Below are 22,724 nucleotides of genomic sequence, written 5' to 3'. Positions count from 1 at the left end.
TTTATTGATTTGGAATGTCTTTTTGGCTTTTTTTTTTTTAAATGTGAAACGATAAAGTTGTCTGTTACTGAATATTTACCAAAAATATGGTTCACTTATCTCCTACCCAGAAATGTTTGCTTTTCCTTCATCAAGGAATCACGGATGAGATTTATCACTGGATTTTTACATGAAACGGGCAACTATTGTATCGTGTTATTTTCATTTTTGATAGAACCGAGTCGACACTACTGCCGAAAGATTATCTTTCCCTGACGGTATCATCGGATTGGTAGTCAGAAAAAATGGCAGTACTGACATGAGTTACAGCAACTGATTCATTGAAAGAATATCATAAAGTGTTTTGTTTTCAAATACAGATAATCAGTTTTTATCTATTAAAAAACAGAAACATAACGAAATTCTCTGTGAGAAATAAACTTTTTAAAAGTCGATTAAATCTCATTTTAATCAAAATATTTGTTTAATCAGTGTGTCGTGGATTCCTTTTAACACATGTTTAAACTTTTTATCACAGATTTTATTCTTTCGGAATAGGTTCCGTTAGTGTAAATTTGTTAGTTAAAACACCTTGGTGACAAGTATGCGAACTATGCTTCAGAGATTCGATTAGGTCGTTCAAAAAATCAAACCATAAAGTTTCTCCATCAAAATACTTCATCCGACCGCACTCCTGTTTTGTGAGTATTCTTGCATGAACCGGTTCACCATTTACCCTGAAATGTATCATGTTTTAGAATATTATTTATATATAATACTGAAATAAGTTATGTATTATCCAACAATAGCATTGTATGAGGCATAACAATCATTTTATTCATTATCATATTGTGTTGCGCTGAAAATGTTCAGTAACAACCATTTCAAAGTTTTTATTGTATGATGATTAAACAAACGTGACGCTTTGTAATAATGATCTTTTCTCTATTGTTGTTATTCTGAATATCATTATGAAAGCATCAGCTTATTAGTATATGTAAAGTACAGTTAAGTGTTAGGTAATATAAAACACTGAACGAGGCCCCTAAAATTGCAACTGGTCCCTGAAAAAATAAGATTTGTCTCTGCTCACAGATGGGTTTTTTTTAATATGAGCTCTAAATATTTCATAATTATGCATCATACAAATACTTTTGTAAATCTAAATTTTTTAAACATTTATGACACTCTTTATCGCAAAATAAAAACAAGAACATGTGGGTCGATGCCACTGCTGGTGGACGTTTCGATCCCGAGGGTATCACATGCTCAGTCGTCAGCACTTCGGTGTTGACATAAATATCAATTATGTCGTCATTTTTATAAATTTCCTGCTTACAAAACTTTGAATTTTTCGAAAAACTAAGGATTTTTTTATCCTATGAATAGATTACATAAGCCGTATTTGGCACAAGGTTTTGGAATTTTGGATCCTCAATGTTCTATTTAACTTCGTTCTTGTTTGGATTTATAAATATTTTGACATGAGCGTCACTAAAGAGTCTTATGTAGACGAAACGCGCGTCTGGCGTACTAAATTAAAATATTGGTACCTTTGATAACTCTCAACATATGTAAAAACGACGAATACATGTTGTGTTGGTAAGCTAAACATTACCAATGCTAGATAGGTTAATGTAAGCGAAAGTTTCTTTTTTCGTTTGGGCCTGTATCATATTTTCCCTCCGGTTTATATGATCCGTTCATCCTATATTGACTCTTAAAATTCAAGAGTCTATCTAAAAATGAGGGTACATTTTATATGGCCTTCCAAATACCGTTTCGATCCCTAACATCACTGAAGAGACATTTATTGTCGAAATCCGGATCTGGAGTACTAAACAAATAATGACACCTTATGTTTGTGGCATAACATCTTGGCCATAAGTTTTTTGGTTTATGTTTAGTATTGAATTTGTATTAAGATCTATTTTGTTACATCTTGTGATCAATTTTATTTGGCAGTCGCCAATGGCAGTCAGCAGGGTTAAAAACATCAGTTGTTCGACCTGTTAGTCAAATGGGTTTTGTTAAAATTTACTTCTTCACTTTTGTGGTCTTTTGGAAAATGTTGCTTGTGCTGTTTTTAGACCCTTCTACAACGAAATTTGTTTTACATGCACACGTATAAAAATTGCGGTTTTTATCCAACGCAATCATAGGTTTGAACGTAGTTTTCAATTTAGACTCGTTTATATTTTTTCGTTTGGGCTTGTATCATATTTTCCCTCCGGTTTATACGATCCGTTCATCCTATATTGACTCTTAAAATTCAAGAGTCTATCTAAAAATTAGGATATATTTTATATGGCCTTCCAAACACCGTTTCGATCCCTAACATCAGTGAAGAGACATATATTGTCGAGATCTGGATCTGGTGAACTAAAAAATATTGACACCTTATGTTTGTGGCATAACATCTTGGCCATAAGTTTACTGGTTTATGTTTAATATTAAATTTGTATTAGGATCTTTTTTGTTACATCTTGTGATCAATTTTATTTGGCAATTGCCAATGGTAGTCAGCAGGGTTAAAGAACATCAGTTGTTCGACCTGTTAGTCAAATGCGTTTTGTTTAAATATACTTCTTCACGTTTTTGGTCTTTTTGGAAAATGTTGTTTGTGCAGTTTTTAGACCCTTCTACAACGAAATTTGTTTTACATGCACACGTATACAAATTGCGGTTTTTATCCAACGCAATCATAGGTTTGAACGTAGTTTTCAATTTAGACTCGTTTATATTTTTTCGTTTGGGCTTGTATCATATTTTCCTTCCGGTTTATATGATCCGTTCATCCTATATTGACTCTTAAAATTCAAGAGTCTATCTAAAAATGAGGGTACATTTTATATGGTCTTCCAAATACCGTTTCGATCCCTAACATCACTGAAGAGACATTTATTGTCGAAATCCGAATCTGGTGTACTTAAAAAATAATGAGACCTTAGGTTTGTGGCATAACATCTTGGCCATAAGTTTTTTGGTTTATGTTTAGTATTGAATTTGTATTAAGATCTATTTTGTTACATCTTGTGATCAATTTTATTTGGCAATCGCCAATGGCAGTCAGCAGGGTTAAAGAACATCAGTTGTTCGACCTGTTAGTCAAATGCGTTTTGTTTAAATATACTTCTTCACTTTTTTGGTGTTTTTGAAAATGTTGTTTGTGCAATTTTTAGACCCTTCTACAACGAAATTTGTTTTACATGCACACGTATAAAAATTGCGGTTTTTATCCAACGCAATCATAGAAGTTTTCAATTAAGACTCGTTTATATTTTTTCGTTTGGGCTTGTATCATATTTTCCCTCCGGTTTACATGATCCGTTCATCCTATATTGACTCTTAAAATTCAAGAGTCTATCTAAAAAATGAGGGTACATTTTATATGGCCTTCCAAATACCGTTTCGATCCCTAACATCACTGAAGAGACATGTATTGTCGAGATCCAGATCTGGTGTACTAAAAAAATAATGAGACCTTATGTTTGTGGCATAACATCTTGGCCATAAGTTTTTTGGTTTATGTTTAGTATTGAATTTGTATTAAGATCTATTTTGTTACATCTTGTGATCAATTTTATTTGGCAATCGCCAATGGCAGTCAGCAGGGTTAAAGAACATCAGTTGTTCGACCTGTTAGTCAAATGCGTTTTGTTTAAATATACTTCTTCACTTTTTTTTGTGTTTTTGAAAATGTTGTTTGTGCAGTTTTTAGACCCTTTTACAACGAAATTTGTTTTACATGCACACGTATAAAAATTGCGGTTTTTATCCAACGCAATCATAGAAGTTTTCAATTAAGACTCGTTTATATTTTTTCGTTTGGGCTTGTATCATATTTTCCCTCCAGTTTACATGATCCGTTCATCCTATATTGACTCTTAAAATTCAAGAGTCTATCTTAAAATGAGGGTACATTTTATATGGCCTTCCAAATACCGTTTCGATCCCTAACATCACTGAAGAGACATTTATTGTCGAAATCCGGATCTGGTGTACTAAAAAAATAATGACACCTTATGTTTGCTGCATAACATCTTGGCCACAAGTTTTTTGGTTTATGTTTAGTATTAAATTTGTATTAAGACCTATTTTGTTACATCTTGTAATCAATTTTATTTGGCAATCGCCAATGGCAGTCAGCAGGGTTAAAGAACATCAGTTGTTCGAATTGTTAGTCAAATGCGGTTTTTTTAAATATACTTCTTCACTTTTTGGTCTTTTGGAAAATGTTGTTTGTGCTGTAATTAGACCCTTCTACAACGAAATTTGTTTTACATGCACACGTATAAAAATTACGGTTTTTATCCAACGCAATCATATGTTTGAACGTAGTTTTCAATTTAGACTCGTTTATATGCGAAAGCAAATTTACAGATCTAACATTGTTGGGTTGATGTTTAGACGAGTTGTATATGAATAATGTACACAGCCATGTATCACCATCATTGATGGTGATCCGATGGATACATCTGTTGTAGAGTTGTCACTGACTCAGACGTACTTATAAATATAATCATTTTCTGTGACTGTATCTTACATTAATTTGTAGGATCCTTTACTATAAATAATTGAGCTGATCTGTAACAATAACATCTCCATGCCTTATATATCATGTACTGTAGTACGACGCTAGATTAAAACTGACGAGGAAAGGTAACACACGGCCACCGAAAGCTTTATTTTTGTGAAGCCCAGGTGGTCGTGTGGTCTAGCAGGACGGCTGCAGTGCAGGCGATTTGGTGTCACGATATCTCAGTAGCATGGGTTCGAATCCCAGCGAGGGAAGAACAAAAAATTTGCGAAAGCAAATTTACAGATCTAACATTGTATGGTTGATGTTTAGACGAGTTGTATATAGATATATATATAAATCTATATACTGGCTTTCCGTAGGCCCAAAAGCCTTAAAGACTTGCTGGTGAGAGCTGATTTATCCTCTCAAGCAGGCTCTTCGTCGATGGTATATTGTAAGGGTTGCGGAAACAAACGATGTCTGACTTGCAAACAAATACTGGAAACCCAGACTTTTAACAGTCACTCCACTGGCACAGAATACATCATATTTTGCAATGTTAATTGCAAGACTTCAAATGTTGTGTATCTCTTACAGTGTAAATGTGGTAAACAGTATGTTGGCGAGTCAGAACAGCCGTTTCACAAACGAATGAACGGTCATCGTAGCGACTACCAATGCAAGCCAGACCTCCCTCTCAGTCGACATTTGAGATCCCCTGGCCACACTAAGGCAGATCTCAATCGACTGACCATTAAAATCATTGACCACCACTCTGCTTGGTCTAAGGAGGATAGACTTGCTCGGGAAAGATTTTGGATAAGAAAATTAACAACTTTGGCACCAAATGGCATACATTAAAAGATGTAGTTCGACTCCGTGTAGTGCTTCACATTCAGGTTATATTACTTATTATTACAGTCTCTGTTTCTTTTTCTTAACCTTTTTCATTTATCAAATACATTTGTTGAAGATACCAATTTAAATTGCTTAATTTTTTGTGAAATGTATAGGTACCTAGCCACGTTCTTCTAGTTATACTTAGTCAAAAAATATTATTACATTTTAACGGCCGTTTGTTCGCGATGTTTAAATAATCAGACTCTGTTGTAGCTACTTTACTCTCAATTTCAAATATTAAGATCGTTCAGTGCTGTCTTTTTGGTAATTTTACAGACGTTATCATGCTTATACATGTTATACCATCATTATTGTCGTTCCCGAGAAAGTTTTAGAATTGTGCTAGTTCAAATAGCATATTATAATTATTTGTATTTAAAGCATATATGTGAGCTCTCTGTCGTAATAAGCCATATAACATATGTCATGTTTAACAATTTTTAAGAATGGTACAAGCGTCTTCACTGATGTTCGGTTTGACTTTTTTATTGTATGAATTTCAAGATTTAGTAAAAGTTTAATCTAAGAAGACTTAAAGATGATTCATTTAACATCAGAATCTGACTGACGAAGGATATCTGTTATCCGAAATATTTATAAATAATTACATTTATAGTTACCTTTAATTGTATTTGGAGTTGTTGTGTACTCTTTTTTAGGCGTTTATATATATATAAATATATCCAACGCAGTCATAGGTTTGAAAGTAGTTTTCAATTTAGACTCGTTTATATTTTTTGTTTGGGCATGTATCATATTTTCCCTCCGGTTTATATGATCCGTTCATCCTATATATTGACTCTTAAAATTCAAGAGTTAATCTAAAAATGAGGGTACTTTCTCTAAAAATGAGGGTGCTTTTAATATGGCCTTCCAAATACCGTTTCGATCCCTAACATCACTGAAGAGACATTTCATGTTTAACAATTTTTAAGAATGGTACAAGCGTCTTCACTGATGTTCGGTTTGACTTTTTTATTGTATGAATTTCAAGATTTAGTAAAAGTTTAATCTAAGAAGACTTAAAGATGATTCATTTAACATCAGAATCTGACTGACGAAGGATATATGTTATCCGAAATATTTATAAGTAATTACATTTATAGTTACCTTTAATTGTATTTGGAGTTGTTGTGTACTCTTTTTTAGGCGTTTATATATATATATATATATCCAACGCAGTCATAGGTTTGAACGTAGTTTTCAATTTAGACTCGTTTATATTTTTTGTTTGGGCATGTATCATATTTTCCCTCCGGTTTATATGATCCGTTCATCCTATATATTGACTCTTAAAATTCAAGAGTTAATCTAAAAATGAGGGTACTTTCTCTAAAAATGAGGGTGCTTTTAATATGGCCTTCCAAATACCGTTTCGATCCCTAACATCACTGAAGAGACATTTATTGTCGAAATCCGGAGATGGTGTACTAAAGAAATATTGACACCGAATGTTTGTGGCACAACATCCTGTCCACAAGTTAACAATTTTTTTTTCTGTGACGTATTAAATTTATAATAAGATCCATTTTGTTACAACCTGTGATCAATTTTATTTGGCAATCGCCAATGGCAGTCAGCAGGGTTAAAGAACATCAGTTGTTCGACCTGTTAGTCAAATGCGTTTTGTTTAAATATACTTTTTCACTCTTTTGGTCTTTTGGAAAATGTTGTTTGTGCTGTTTTTAGACCCTTCTACAACGAAATTTGTTTGACATGCACACGTATAAAAATTGCGGTTTTTATCCAACGCAGTCATAGGTTTGAACGTAGTTTTCAATTTAGACTCGTTTATATATATATATATATATATACTATCATTTTCGAAAATTAACAATGCAATCTTAAAAGAATACATAAACATACCTATAGTTTACTAGTATCGTTTTTTTATTTATTGTTTATCAATACGGATATTGTGTTAATAAAATTCTATGTACCGCCGAAACTGTCTTATAGTGTAAATATTTAATGTGTATTGTTGCTTTGCCTTGACATTCTGTCATTTCTTCTTTATGGCATGTACAAGAGCCTTTCTTTCCTGACACTGCATGTCTTTGTTATATCAAAAGAATTAATTATTTGGTCAAAAAAATGAATGATATGTCATTGCTAAACTTTGTTGTGTGCAATAGGCATTACATCATGCTTTAACTACTATATATTATGAGAATACCTCCAAGTTTTATGATCAATCACCTTTACATTACCTAATATTTTCTCTATGCTGTGTCTATTCTACCTCTTAGTATGTCTGGTAATAATTGCGTCCTGGCACAAATGTGATTGCTATGCCGGATGTTTTAAACGTTTTGTTTGATACATCTTTGTTCTATGGAAACCTCATTATGTTATAGTTTAACGGCTGTATGTTGTGTTTATACATATAAATCTCCAGCGAAAAACAAAAAAACATCATGGTATAGTTCATATGCGTTTTGCCGAAAAATTGATACTCTCATCATTCATTACGCCATGTGCAAATGTCTTATACATTATGTTCAAAAACCTAATACATTATGTGCAAACACGTATAACGTTATGTTGAAACAAATATACGTTTTGTGCAAACATCGTAAACACTTTTTTGACACAGATTAAAAAAAAAGGATCAGTGATATACACTTTGAAAATTAAGAAATTACAAGTTTGAGCTTTGAAAAAAACTGCGGACTGCTTCGCTGTATCCTTATTTAAGGTAGTATGTTTGCATCATGTTGTTGATTTAATATTGGAAATATGGTATTTCTAGATATTGATTGATATAAAATTGCTATTTGAATATTAAGTTTTAAGGGGAAATTATGTTGTCCTACTTTAAGAGTGTACAAATATACAGACATGATTCTTGAGATGTGTCTTTCTTTGGGTTTGCCTAGATTTACAAAAGTTATAAAATTTATATAATGCATTTTTGTAAACATTGTATAACGACCATTTTTTGGAAAAACAAATCGTGCATATTGCAGATTACCACAGCAAATAAACACGAATTAATGATTGATATGTTTGCGCATAACGTAATAGATGTTTGTTCAACATGTTATAGGTATTTGCACATAACGTAACAGGTTTTTTGCACAAAATGTAATAGGTATTTGCACATAACGTAATAGGTGTTTGCACAACATGTAATAGGTATTTGCACATAACGTAATAGGTGTTTGCACGTAATGAAAAAGGTGTTATACATAACGTAAACGATGTTTGCACAAAACGTATAAAAGAGGGACGGAAGATAAAAGAGGAAGGTATAAGTTGTTTGAACATAACGTTATAAATGTTTGCATATAATGTATTAGGTGTTTGAACATAATGTAAAAGGCGTTTGCACATGGCGTAATGGATGCTAACAGAGAGTATCAATTGTTCGGTAAAACGCAAATGAACTATACCATGAGGTATTATGTTTGTTCACTGTAGACATATATATATATATACGAGTCTAAATTGAAAACTACGTTCAAACCTATGATTGCGTTGGATAAAAACCGCAATTTTTATACGTGTGCATGTCAAACAAATTTCGTTGTAGAAGGATCTAAAAACAGCACAAACAACATTTTCCAAAAGACCAAAAACGTGAAAAAGTATATTTAAACAAAACGCATTTGACTAACAGGTCGAACAACTGATGTTCTTTAACCATGCTGACTGCCATTGACGATTGCCAAATAAAATTGATCATAAGATGTAACAAAATGCATCTGAATATAAATTTAATACGTCACAGAAAAAATATTTTTGTTAACTAGTGGCTACGATGTTGTGCCACAAACATTCGGTGTCAATATTTCTTTAGTACACCAGATCTAGAGTTCGACAATATATGTCTCTTCAGTGATGTTAGGCATCGAAACGGTATTTGGAAGGCCATATAATTTACTCTCAATTTAAGATTGACTCTTGAATTTTAAGAGACAATATAGGATGAACGGATCATATAAACCGGAGGGAAAATATGATACATGCCCAAACAAAAAATATCAACGAGTCTAAATTGAAAACTACGTTCAAACCTATGATTGCGTTGGATAAAAACCGCAATTTTTATACGTGTGCATGTCAAACAAGTTTCGTTGTAGAAGGATCTAAAAACAGCACAAACAACATTTTCCAAAAGACCAAACACATGACAAAGTATATTTAAACAAAACGCATTTGACTAACAGGTCGAACAACTGATGTTCATTAACCCTGCTGACTGCCATTGACGATTGCTAAATAGAATTGATCATAAGATGTAACAAAATAGATCTGAATATAAATTTAATACGTCACAGAAAAAATATGTTTGTTAACTAGTGGCTACGATGTTGTGCCACAAACATTCGGTGTCAATATTTCTTTAGTACACCAGATCTAGATTTCGACAATATATATCTATTCAGTGATGTAAGGCATCGAAACGGTATTTGGAAGGCCATATAATTTACTCTCAATTTAAGATTGACTCTTGAATTTTAAGAGACAATATATAAATACAACATGAAGCCGTTAGACTATAACATCATAAGGTTTCCATAGAACAAAGATGTTTCAAAACAAAACGTTTAGAACATTCGGCATAGCAATCACATTTGTGACAGGACGCAATTATTACCTGACTTACTAGAAAGAATAGACACAACGTAGAGAAATATGAAAGAATGTAATGGAGGTTGATCATAAAGTTTGGAGGTAATCAAATAATATATAGTAGTTACAGCATAATGTAATGCCTATTGCACACAATGAAGTGAAGCAATGACATATCATACAGTTATTTGACCAAACAATAATTCCTTTGACATAACACTGGGATGCAGTGTCAGGAAATAAAGGTATCTGCACATAACATAAAGAAGAAATGACAGGATGTAAAGGCAAAGCGACAAAACACTTTAAATATTCACACTATGAGACAGTTACGAAGTCCTATAAACTTCGGTGTTGAACATTTTATACATCATTTCAATTAAGAACTACATCTCGCTCATGCTCAGCTTTTCATCCTTGAACAACTTTGGCTATATTTATGTGTTCATTTTGGCTTTATCAGTTCTTATATTATATGTTCATATATTAGCCTTATGCATCACTGAAGAGACATTCATTGTCGAAAGTCGCATCTGGTTTAGTACAATTAGTATCGTTAATGTAATTATAGCATTATTGTATACTGTAAACCAACTTATTTTCGCGGATACTTTATTTCGTATTTAGCCCTAACAAGTCCATTTCGCAGCGATTTAATTTCGCGATTTTCAAAGTAAAAAATAAATGAAAGACCAAATTTTACATATTCGCGACGATTTATATTTGTGTTTTATTTTTCTACTCGCGAATGTCTCGACAATAGTTGGTTATCTCTTTTGAATTGTCTAACATCATGCAATGACGGGGCCGTTTAAAGCTTCCTTTATGGATTTTCTCGTTGTTTACATTATCTTTATTTGATTTCCTGTGGATAACTGTGTGATTGGAAATCATACAACATCACTAATTTTCATCGTAAAAAGAAAAACATTAAAATTTAGAACAACGTTGAAACAGATTCATAGCCATACAATAATTATACAATTGATCATGAAAGAAAGCTGGCAGTTTGTAAAAGCAAGCCCAAAGCAACCATTCGATATCTAATGTAAGTTGATGTATTTCATGAAAAAATTCAGACAGCAGCAACTTCATAAATAATACAGAGAGACATGTTCTTGGGTAATGCTAATTACAAACTATACAACACAAAAATAGAAACAATTTTAGTATTACTAAAAGCTATAAAGAAGAACATTAATGTTGATCATCAAAATAGAAGTGTTTGATCTTAACAATTTATCATAGATTTATAAGACAAGTCATCAACTTATAAAGGTTAATTAAGGTACTTGAATATATTGTTAATGCATATAAAAGGGTATAACAAATGATAAAGAATTTGCTATCGCGTATCCTTCATTAATTCCACTCTTAAGGAAATGGATTTTTTCTGTCCTTTCTGAAAAAGGCCCTTAAGGGACTTGTCCAAAATGTTACATATACTTCCAGTAGTTCTTTCTTATTTAAATGTAAGCACAACAATTGCACAATCTATTTAACATGTGTTGAACAATAAATCACAAAAACAAAGATTGAATGCGAGTACCAATGTCAAACACTAATGCAGATCGTGTTCGTATCTTATATTTCAGGAACTTCTATAAATGAGAACTTTAACCTATAATGGTTTAATTTTTAAATTGTTATTTGGACGGAGAGTTGTCTCATTGGCACTCACACCACATCTTCCTATATCTATTATCAAAATCTTTATACCTATTTGTTGAAAGACTAAGAGAGCTCCTAATTAATTTTATCATTCGTTTTTGAGTGTTTTATACTAAATTAAAAAAATACAACGACGTGTTTTATCAAAACACAAAAAAAATGTGTTGGGGAATGAATTTGTAAAAGTTAAATAAATCTTTTAGTTTTCCTAATCGTTCCCCGTTTTTTTTATTGACCTTATTGTTTTAAATGATCAAAACACAATAATTTTGATACTTACAAGAAATCTATAGAATATTTTCCATTACATCTTATACTTTCTCTTACGAGAAAAGCACCATCCCCCATGTATTTGTATTTTTGTAGTAACGTCTCTGCTTCTATGCGCGTCATTTGTCCATGATACCATGGCTCGTTGTCGTAACATTGAATCTGTAACGATATATGAAATGGTCTCAAAATAGGGTATTGATTGACTTGTCATTTCTAAACACAAAGTACACGTGTATTAAGATTATTATTTCATGGATGTAAAACTGCTGATTTATGATACAAACATTTACGAGCGATTTTGAATACTTTATATGCAAAATCAATATATACTGTAAACCAGAGGCTGGTAGCAAGTCACGCAGTCTATGACAAAACGCTCGTAACATCGATATCGAGCGATCACTTTGATATATTTCAGTTTTTCCTTCTCTAGATTCAAAAAGTCTTATATTTGAATACATGTAGAGTTTTAAATGTCAAATTTCCTAATTTCATTTGAAAAAATGTTTTAAGGAGGCTCGCGGGTATAAGATTTTTAGACAAAAATCAAACATTCATTTTTCTTTATAAATTTTATTAATTACCTTAACTTGTTGTTACTTTATCTTATGGTACAATATTTTTTCAAAAATATCAATACATGTTGGCCCCAGGTGACTTTTAAAATTTAGATATCATTGAAAAAGCTCCAAATTATCTCCCTTTGGTGCAAAAATGCCATTTTTTGGCTCTAAAAATGAAATATCTTTTTTAACTCATCGGTGACATATATTTTTTATTGTTGTTTTCGAATAGGCTGTTCATTAACTGAATACTTGTAAAATTTAACCAATTTCTGTAATTTAGTTCTTTTTTTATTTCGATATTACCAATATTTCTCCTATTAGTTCAACAGAAAAAAAGGACATTTACAAAAATGTATGCTTTTTTCGAAGGCAGATTGTGAGCGTAAATGCACGGTGAACCCATTTTTTTATTTCATTTTTCCATTAGGTATAAGATAAAGTTAATTTATAGAAAAATATATAGAAATCCTATATTAAATAAAAAAATTGATTTAGACCCGCGAGCCCCCTTAAATGAAAAAAAAGTGTCATTCACCTTACACTTCGTGCTCTAATTTCCATAGAAATCACCAAATTCGGGCTAAGACCCGGATTAAAACGTTATCTACTTTCATATCCGTAAATACACACTTCGGCTTCGCCTCAGAATGACCAGGGACATTTGAGGGCATCATATTAAAGGAAATGAATGTTTATAACTTATATTATCCCCAGTTTAGTATATGACTAGGATTTTGATTGGCTAACGCACGTCGTTAAAAACCTTATAGCCCGTTGTGTTGCTAATCCATATACCCGGAAGTTGCTATTATTACACCGGGAGCCTATCTCAAGTTAAAAAAACTATGACAGTTGTTTTCCATTCGATTGATTTTTTGAGCTTTTGATTTTGCCATTTGAAGGGACTTCCGATTTCAGTTTTCCTGCTAGTTCGGTAGTTTTGTTATTTAATTTTATATATATCTATGAATATGACCCAAAAACGTTTTTTATTTAACAATTCTACCAAAGGTCATTGGTTTATATATGAACTGCGAGTACTCTCAGATATGTACTTTTTGTTGTTGGGATGTACAAGTACTCTGCCACGTCCACTCCGTGTTTTTGATAGATGTTTTTTTCTATTTGTATTTATCTGGTGAGTTAAGCCTTTTTCAACTGATTTTTATAGTTCGTTCTTATGTTGTACCGTTTCACCACTCTCCCAGGTTAGGGAAGGTTTAACGCCTTCAAACTATTTTAACTCCACCATATTCGGAATGTATGTTCCTGTCCCAAGTCAGGAGCCTGTATTTTAGTGGTTGTCGTTTGTTGATGTGTTACATATTTGTTTTTCGATCATTTTTTTGTACATAAATTAGGCCGTTAATTTTCTAGTTTTAATTGCTTAAAAATTTGCATTTCGAAGCCCTTTATAGCTGACTACAAATTTATGCGGTATGGACTTTGCTCACTGTTGAAGGCCGTACGGTGACCTATAGTTGTTTATTTCTGTGTTATTTGGTCTCTAGTGAAGAGTTGTCTCATTGGCAATCATACTAGCTCCTCTTTTTTATATTTAGATTCGAATCAGTTAGTAAATCTGCATAGATATTTTAAAATAAATATTTCCTTTAAAACATAAAATCTACTTGAAATTTATGTTCGATTATAGTATTCCATTTTGTTACCTAGACACATATTTGCACAAACACAATATCTTTAAGATGTCAATAACCGTGACAATAAGAAGAACGAATTAGCCGGAGAATTTGGTGGGTAAACTTAGTAGCTTGTGGAAATGAGCCATTCTTAGAATAAGAAGGTACACTTAGAACTGCTTATATGATAAGAGGTGTGTATATGAACATACAAGGTTTATTTTAATATGTAGTTAAAATTTTCATTTCTAAAATATCTTTATAGTTCAATGTTCGCAACATATAGTTGAATTAACAGAAACAGCAGTTAAATGTACAACATAAATGATATAGTTTTACAAATATATCAATATTAAACAAACTGTTAATGTTTTACCTTTACCGCTTCAAGAGTAAATTTCCACTGCCATTATAATTGACTGACCAGTCGCCATACGGCTTCATACAAATGTTAATTTTAATAAAGAATTATTGCGAATAAAACAGACAAAAAAGTTGTTATGAAGCAAAGATATACACATGCAAATTAATAACTGGTATTATATAATTTATATTAACCAAACTTATAAAACTGTATGGACATCTTCGTAATCTCTAGAGAACAAAAGTAAAAATTTCTTCGAAATACTAAAAAAATGTTGCTGAACGGAAAATTAACAAGCGTAGCACAAAACAGTAATGTGCAGTGAGTCATATTTGCAGATTCAAAAAATTCATGCAGACTGTACTTTATTTCTTTTGTCTTTTGTTCTCAATATTATGAAGAAAAATTTGTATGATGACCTATTAGACAATTTTCTACCAAATGAGTAGTTACATGTAGCAACTGTTTGTTATTGTAAAACCTTCAACAATGGGCATATCCCATACCTTATACATGTAGCACGCTCTACAAGCACTCGGTATGACAAAGCTTAAGAATTCAAACAAGGAAATTAACTACCTGATTTATGTAAAAATACAATAAACGATTGCACAAACTCTCCTAACCTGCAAAAGTTGTGTAACAGCAAAACATGCGAGCAAACTATAAAAAGCAATTAAAAGGCTTGACTTATCAGAGAAACACAAAGCAAACAAAAAACAAATAAAAATTAAAAACCAATTGTTCAGAGAACAATTGAAGGTCTTTCCATCAAAATATATTGATATTTTGATATGAAAAGTTGTGAAACTAAGTTTAAAATGTCATTTCAATTGTCAAATGATAGCTCCTAGTAAGCTGATTCCAAAAATGTAATGTTTCCATACATTTTTTTTAAATAAGGGAGATAATTTGTTACTTTCGGTTTGAAAAATGTTACTTCCGATTATATTTAAATATTTACTTGAAACCGATTCCAAAAATATCTGGTTCTATATACTTTTATATTAATAAAGTACCAAAAATAGCTACTTCCGGTTTACAAAAGGTCACTTCCGGTTGTGTTTTTTCAAGGTTAAATGGTTTGATACCTTTTTCTAAAAGTTGTATATCTTTATCATGTATACATATAGAATAAAAGCAAAGGTCAAAATCTAGAACGTCAAATTAAGCTATGACCTTGAGATCAATTTCAAGGTCATAAACCAAGGACCTCAAATCAAAAGACCATAGGTCTTAATTATATATAGTTAATGAGTTATATCACCAAACGCGTATTTTTTTATACAAGAGGGGAGAAAACTCCCTTTTACATTCAACGTACGCTTGCAATCAAAATTTAAATCTTACGACATGTCGCAACTAACAATTTAGTAAAAATAATTTGTTGATATCTTATACAGTCTTTGGATATAAGTGAAAATAAGCCAAATTCAAATATTAAAATATGACCTTGACCTTTGACCTTGACCTAATTTTAATTTTTTGGGACCAAGGACCTCAAATCAAAAGATCCTAGGTCTCTATCACTTATGGTTTATAAGATAGAATTTCATATCAGTTATATCAGATGCATAAGGGGAAATAACTCTCATATGGAGCGGTCATATCGCTTCGGTCAAAATAGGACAAATCATGCGAAGGATATAACGAGCAATTTTGTAAAATGAATTTGTCATAATCTTTTACGGTTGCGAAGGAGATGCGCTAACAAGGAAAACAGTGTTTGGGGAGATAACTCCTACAAAGAAAAGTATTTGTTTACGCAGGGTAAATTTCAAAAGCGCATTAACTGTTCGATATCATATACAAAATATCTAAGCGACATATTGCGAAACAAATGTTTATCGCAAGAACAAAATTAGGCGGAAGAAAAAAAAAAAAAAAAAAAAAAAAATAATCAGAAGAAAAACAATAGGTCTTTCCACAGAAAAGTGGAAAGACCTAATTAAAAATAGAAGTTACAGATCAGAGAGTACCTGGACTTCTTGAAGGCAGTTTAGAGGCACTTGCAACTATGAATAAACCATGTGACCAAGACTGACGTAGCAATTAGTACACATCAAATGGAGTAAGTGTAATAATGTCAAAAACAGTTAGAACGAAATATGAACTTCTGCTAAATATTAGTATCTTCAGAATCAGGGATCGTTAATCTTCATATCTTTAAGCAATAATAACTAGTAACGGTACACTCTTTCAATAGTTGATTTTTATTTTTTTATATATATTTTATAAAACTTAATGATATTTTTTATACATTTTTACATATTATCTAGGAAAAAAGTAAAAGGCACTTTTACATCAGCTGTAGAACACTAACGAGTGGCCGAGATGAAACGATACTTAACGTGTCTGTACAAACACAATTTTTTTTGCGAGTATTTTACGTGTTTTTCTTTTTCTATCAAAGCACAATATTATTCAACAATGTTATTGATTTTTAAATTATTTTCTTAATACGGTATTCGAGAGTATTTATTCATCGATCTAAATCAAAATCAAGAACCAGATTTTTGCCGGTAACTCCAATTTAAAAGTATGATTGAAGGGTGTCATTAATAATCTGACGAGTGACACTATAACCAATGTATATTTATCATTTATTCAGAAGGATTTTATCTCTAGGTCTCGAACGAAGTTGAGGTTCCAAAAAATAAAGTGAGATCATCTTACAAATTTTCATGTTTCGCAGTCTCAAGTAGAAGGAGCATTATTTTCTATAATGGCGACTGATGTAACTGGTGTATAATTAGCAAGAATGTGTCCAAAGTACAAGGATGCCTCATCCGCACTGTCATTTTTCATGTTCAGTGGACCGTGAAAATGGGATAAAATCTCTAATTTGGCATTAAATAAGAAAGATCATATCATAGGGAACATGTTTTACTAAGTTTCAAGTTGAATGGACTTCAACTTCATCAAAAACTCCCTCGACCCAAAACTTTAACCTGAAGCGGGACAGACGAACGAACGGACGAACGGACAAACGAACGAAGAAACCGACAAACGAACGAACGAACGGACGGACGGACGGACGCATAGACCAGAATTTAGTATGCCCATAAATGGGGCATAATAAATTTGGGATAAAACTAGCTTCTTCGGTTATTTGGTATGTATTCGAAATCAAAGGTGGTTCTATGATATTAAAAATAAGGAAGTACACAGTCTTGCATTGCAGATTGAAAAATACTAGATAAGTTAATAAAATCAATACCGTCGTTAATAAATTTAATTTTCAGAATATTTCGTACATGATCTTAAGATTTATCGATACGCGTGAACATGCTATTGACAATAAAATAATGAGAAAAAGCGGTGCTTTACGCGTACATTCAAAGAGACATCTATTTTTCAATACAAGGAATTTTCACACCATTTTGTAATATGTATAGCTTAATGTATGATGTGTGTATGGCAACATAAATATATACGTCAACATTATAAATGAGATACTCATATAATAAGCTTTAGCAGCGAATTCTTTAAGGATTTGAAAACAATAGATTTTAGGAACGATTTTTTTTTTAACATTTAACAGACACTTTAAATAAATAAGTAAAATAATCTTTATTTCAAGAGGATAATCCCATTAGTTAAAACTTATCTTCCTGGGGGTCTTCAAAATAATTATAACATAATTATAATGTATAATATTGCAATGAAATGTATACAACAATACACAATTTTATAAAGACATTTATTAAAAAGCATATTAATTTGCACCATCTATGAAAAATGTGTAACATTTAGTTTTAAAAGATACAAGCTACTATATTACTTATCTTTATTTGTTGTGGTAAACTGTGTCATATTAGAGAACCAATATATGGAAATGTTTTTTGTCAAAAAATAATTTTTGGCTTCGGAAGATTTAATTGATTTTCATCAGCTGAACGTAAATTATAAGAAGATTATCATTACCTTTCCGATATCTTTAATGTACACTATCGTATGATTATCTGATGACTTAAGTCTTGTATGATTTTTTTCTTTACACGAATCACATAGAAATATATCGCAGTCCTCGCATTTGCATTTTATATTTTGTTGATCACAAAACTGACACATGAAAGCCGTTTGACAAACATTTTCACTGGATTGTTCAGCCATATGGAAACCGTCTAAAATGATAAAACTAATATTAAATATAGCGATGTCTACTTATATATAGTCTCATATGGCTAGGTTGAAAAAATACAATAATCGGAAAGATAACAAATTCCCACCATATATGGGCGTTTTTCAATAAAAGTGTGAATTTCAGACCTTAAAAAATGGAAAATCAACTGGTCTAAAATTGTATTTTAAGAAAAATTTTGAATACCTCTATTATAGACATGTTTGTAAATAAACGTGCAATCTTAAATACTCCTCCAAATGATATGTTTTTCATAATTTATGTACTGTTTCGTAGGGGACATTTGTCAACTACGAAACTGCTTCTTATGGCATTTTAATGTATCCTATTGACATTCCAGTTTGTTTTACTTTATATACTAGAAAGATCTCATTTTTTTCTGAATTAGAGAACCATTTTTTTTATCGATTAAGATTAAACAGTACTTCACATATGATGATACAACTCATGTTACGTAGTGGACATTTTGATGAGTTTCGTAGTAGAACAAACCGTTTCGTAGTGGACAAAACGTTTCGTAGTTGACATCAACCCTATTCCATGTTGATAAAAACATACTGAAAATTACATAAACTTAACCTTGTTATTTGTTTTGCACGAATGTAATTGAAAAAAGAGTAAAACACGACTGCATGGTAGTGATAGTGTCCACTACAAAACTTTTTCCTCCCATACTTGTTTCGACTTCCTATCCAAGTCATAGATTACCTACGCGGTATTTGTCACAACTTTTTTGAATTTTGGGTCCTCAATGCTCTTCAACTTTGTACTTGTTTGGCTTTATAACTATTTTGATCTGAGCGTCACTGATGGGTCTTATGTAGACAAAACGCGAGTCTGGCGTATTAAATTATAATCCTGGTACCTTTTATAACCATTTACACCACTGGGTAAATGCCACTGCTTGTGGATATTTCACGAAGGTATCACCAGCCCAGTAATCAGCACTTCGGTGTTGTCATGAATATCAATTGTGTTGTCATTTTTATAAATTTCCTGTTTACAAAAGTAAGAATCTTTCTAAAAACTAAGGATTTTCATATCCCAGGCATAAATTACCTAAACTGTATTTGGCACAAATGTTTGGAATTTGGGTTCTCGTTTATAGTCAAATTTGTACTTGTTTGGCTTTATAACTTGTTTGATCTGAGCGTCACTGACGAGTCTAACGTAGAAGAAATTTAAACGCGCGTCTGGTGTATTAAATTATAATCATGGTACCTTTGATAACTAATTATATTATAATGTTTTCTCATGTTTACAAATTGATGTTGTTAGCAGATATCAGATGCTCTCTCTACGACCATTTGTGTTCAAACAATCAATTCTGCAGATTAAAATACCAGAAGAACGCACCCTTGTGGAAGGGTCATATGCTAATTTTTACATACAGGACCCCATTAGCGCCATATTTATACCAGTCGATTGGTAAAAAAATATTAAAGGTCTAATACCACCATTGATTTTCCCCTATTAGTCTTTGTTGAATTTGCACTTTCAGCAAAATTGTGCATTGTTAACCTTAGTTTCAATTAAAAAAAATACTTGGCATGAGTAAATTTTTAACCTGTCCAGTACTATAGACAAAATTTCGCATACCACATTGTAACGGTTCATTGCATATAAGAACATAACCATCAATCGAAGTAAACCAATAAATTTTTCATCTCATTATTGTTTATTCTATTTTTTACATTCTATAAAAACCCTCCAAATAATAATGGTGCTCTGAAATACCATAGATATATGTTGATGACCCAGACATTGTTTTGCTGCAATAAAATATAGGATTAATTACCCACAAATGTCAAATTCAAGGGAATGTTTTCGACCCTTTTCCGTATACAACTGGATGTGACGTTGTATTACACCTGAAACAAACCTGCGTTGGTTAACAAATTTTACAGAAAACTAAAAATTAAAAGTTAAGCTTACCATTTACCATACATTATTTAGGAAATGCATAGTAATCAAATATCACTTACTACAACTTACTTATCTTGTATGTATATCTTTTAATATTTACAAGAGAAATATCTACTTCTTCTGTGTTTACTTCCTGTTTCATTTTATTATGTCATATTTCATTCAATGTTTTTCTAACGAATAATATTTTATATTTGTTCACTTCGTAACTTAACCATGAAGTCATTATTATCTTATTAAAGGGGGGAAACGAGAGCAAATTGAAACAAAATTGATAGTATATATTGTGTAAACAGTTTATAACATATAACCTGGAGATGTGATATAATTATAACTCTCTAACAAAACATCAGTCTAAAAATATGTATATTATTTAATTTTTATATCTGATCACCTTTATTTATTGACCAAATTTGTATGCTTTTACAAATGTATGACCTGTAATAGCACAAGTCAATTAACTACTCTTATGTCCGTTCCTATGTGATATTGTGAGAAAATTCTCCAAGGATTTCATAAATGTTCATTAAACAAAGGCGTGCATTTAAGTATACACGGTAGTGATAAGATTTTTTAATGACTTTTTAGAGTTGTCATGCGCAGGATATTCTTTGTGCCCTTACATGATCCGGAAATTTAGAGAATGCGTTATTTTCTATTGTTTGTTTTCGCTAGAACGTTTTTCCTTATTCCTCAGAGAAAAAAGGTATTTAGGGGTTCTGTACTATACAATATGTTGGTTGTTCGTCTTATCCTTTTGTTATACATGTTATATGATCATGTATTTTTAAATATGGATAGGTCTATTATTGGTTTTAAAATATGATAAATGTCTTTTTTGGTAAAAATAATTTTTAAGTATTATAATATTTATTTATGCTTACATGAACCCTGCGTATGTTATACTGAACATGTTCATTAAGACGTGTTTGGGGATAACATAAATAAAAATATGAAAAACAAAAAGGAACATACGCATTTTAAAAACGAAAAATAAGACTTTACTCCTTTAGCATTCTTATCACAGGATTATTTTACAACACTCTGTCTTGTGGAATCCTTTGTCATTTTCAAACATAACAAAAACCCCAACGGTTATCTTTAACTTACAACTAGTCATATCATGAACTAATCTTTAAAAGTTTGTTCTTGTACAACACAGGCGGATATTAAGACGACATCTTACCGTAATTGCGTTATGTACGTTAAACGTGCGTTTTCTCGTAACATATACATGTATATCCACCATCTCATAGTCGGTATATTCGACATTTACTGCCTAATACTTTATTGTTTTCCTCCTGTAGATATTGATGGCGGATCTCAGAGGATCTCTCTACTTCCATTTTTATTTAAACAGTTAATTCTTCAGATAAAAATACCTGAAGAACGGTACACTTGTTGATAACTCGTATGCTATTTCTACAAATATATGACCCCATAATGTACCATACACATGTCAGTTGTTTGATAAGTAAAACGTTTCAACAAACATGCGTTGAATTAGAATTTTACAGAAATTGAAAAATTAAAAGTAAAGATTTAGCAAACCCATAGAATAGAAATTAAAATTAAATATCACTTACTACAACTAACTTCAATTACATGTATTTTTTAATCTTTACAAATGAGGAAGTATCTACTTGTTTCGTATATCCTGTCTGTTACATTTTTTGATGTCGTAGTTATCATATGTCTTTCAAAATTGGGAAGGGTCACGAGTTTTGCGTCAATTAATTTTACGTTTTACGTTGTTAAAATATAATAAACAACGAAAATGTGTTTTCAGTTGAGTTTTTCGATTTCATTTTAAAAGTAATTGAACAAAAAAGGAGTGTGTTTTGTTTTTATATTCGATTTCTAGAAAGAACAAAAGCGTTTTGCTATCTTAATGCGAAATCAAATATTTTTTTTGGAGGAAGGGAGGGGAAAGCTTCAACCGTCCAAACTCTGCTTTTTTAGATATTTTTGAATGAACGTGTTTACCATTGATTCTTAAAAAAAAAACCAGCATGCATACAAATAAAACAGTAGAGACAACAAAACCCAGATACTATCAATTGAATGTTTATCAAATTAACTTTGTTGTACAGATTAGAACTGTTTCCATCTGTACAGTGAATAACAATAAATAGCATCTGTTTCGTACCGTTTTTTCCAT

At 31.5% G+C, this 22,724-nt stretch overlaps 1 protein-coding gene across 3 annotated transcripts; it reads right to left on the bottom strand.

Moving 5' to 3' along the window:
• Positions 1–430: 430 nt before the first annotated feature.
• On the bottom strand, positions 431–22,280 carry LOC134691013 (1-phosphatidylinositol 4,5-bisphosphate phosphodiesterase gamma-2-like). 3 transcript variants are annotated; one of them, XM_063551199.1, is made up of 4 exons: positions 22,150–22,280; positions 18,421–18,620; positions 11,931–12,082; positions 431–716 (listed from the first exon to the last, which is right to left on the bottom strand). In XM_063551199.1, the coding sequence occupies exons 2-4, from the start codon at positions 18,607–18,609 to the stop codon at positions 521–523; spliced, it is 537 nt and encodes a 178-aa protein (XP_063407269.1). In that variant the 5' UTR covers positions 18,610–18,620; positions 22,150–22,280; the 3' UTR covers positions 431–520. The 3 variants fall into 3 exon arrangements, with proteins under 3 accessions (XP_063407269.1, XP_063407270.1, XP_063407268.1); XM_063551200.1 differs by lacking the exon at positions 22,150–22,280 and adding an exon at positions 21,750–22,088; XM_063551198.1 differs by lacking the exon at positions 22,150–22,280 and adding an exon at positions 19,503–19,652.
• Positions 22,281–22,724: the final 444 nt, after the last annotated feature.

Source organism: Mytilus trossulus, chromosome 11, assembly GCF_036588685.1.
Source record: "Mytilus trossulus isolate FHL-02 chromosome 11, PNRI_Mtr1.1.1.hap1, whole genome shotgun sequence".
NCBI classification, from domain to species: domain Eukaryota; kingdom Metazoa; phylum Mollusca; class Bivalvia; order Mytilida; family Mytilidae; genus Mytilus; species Mytilus trossulus.
The sequence above is the reverse complement of the archived record's forward strand: the minus strand, read 5'-3'. Positions and strand labels throughout refer to the sequence as shown.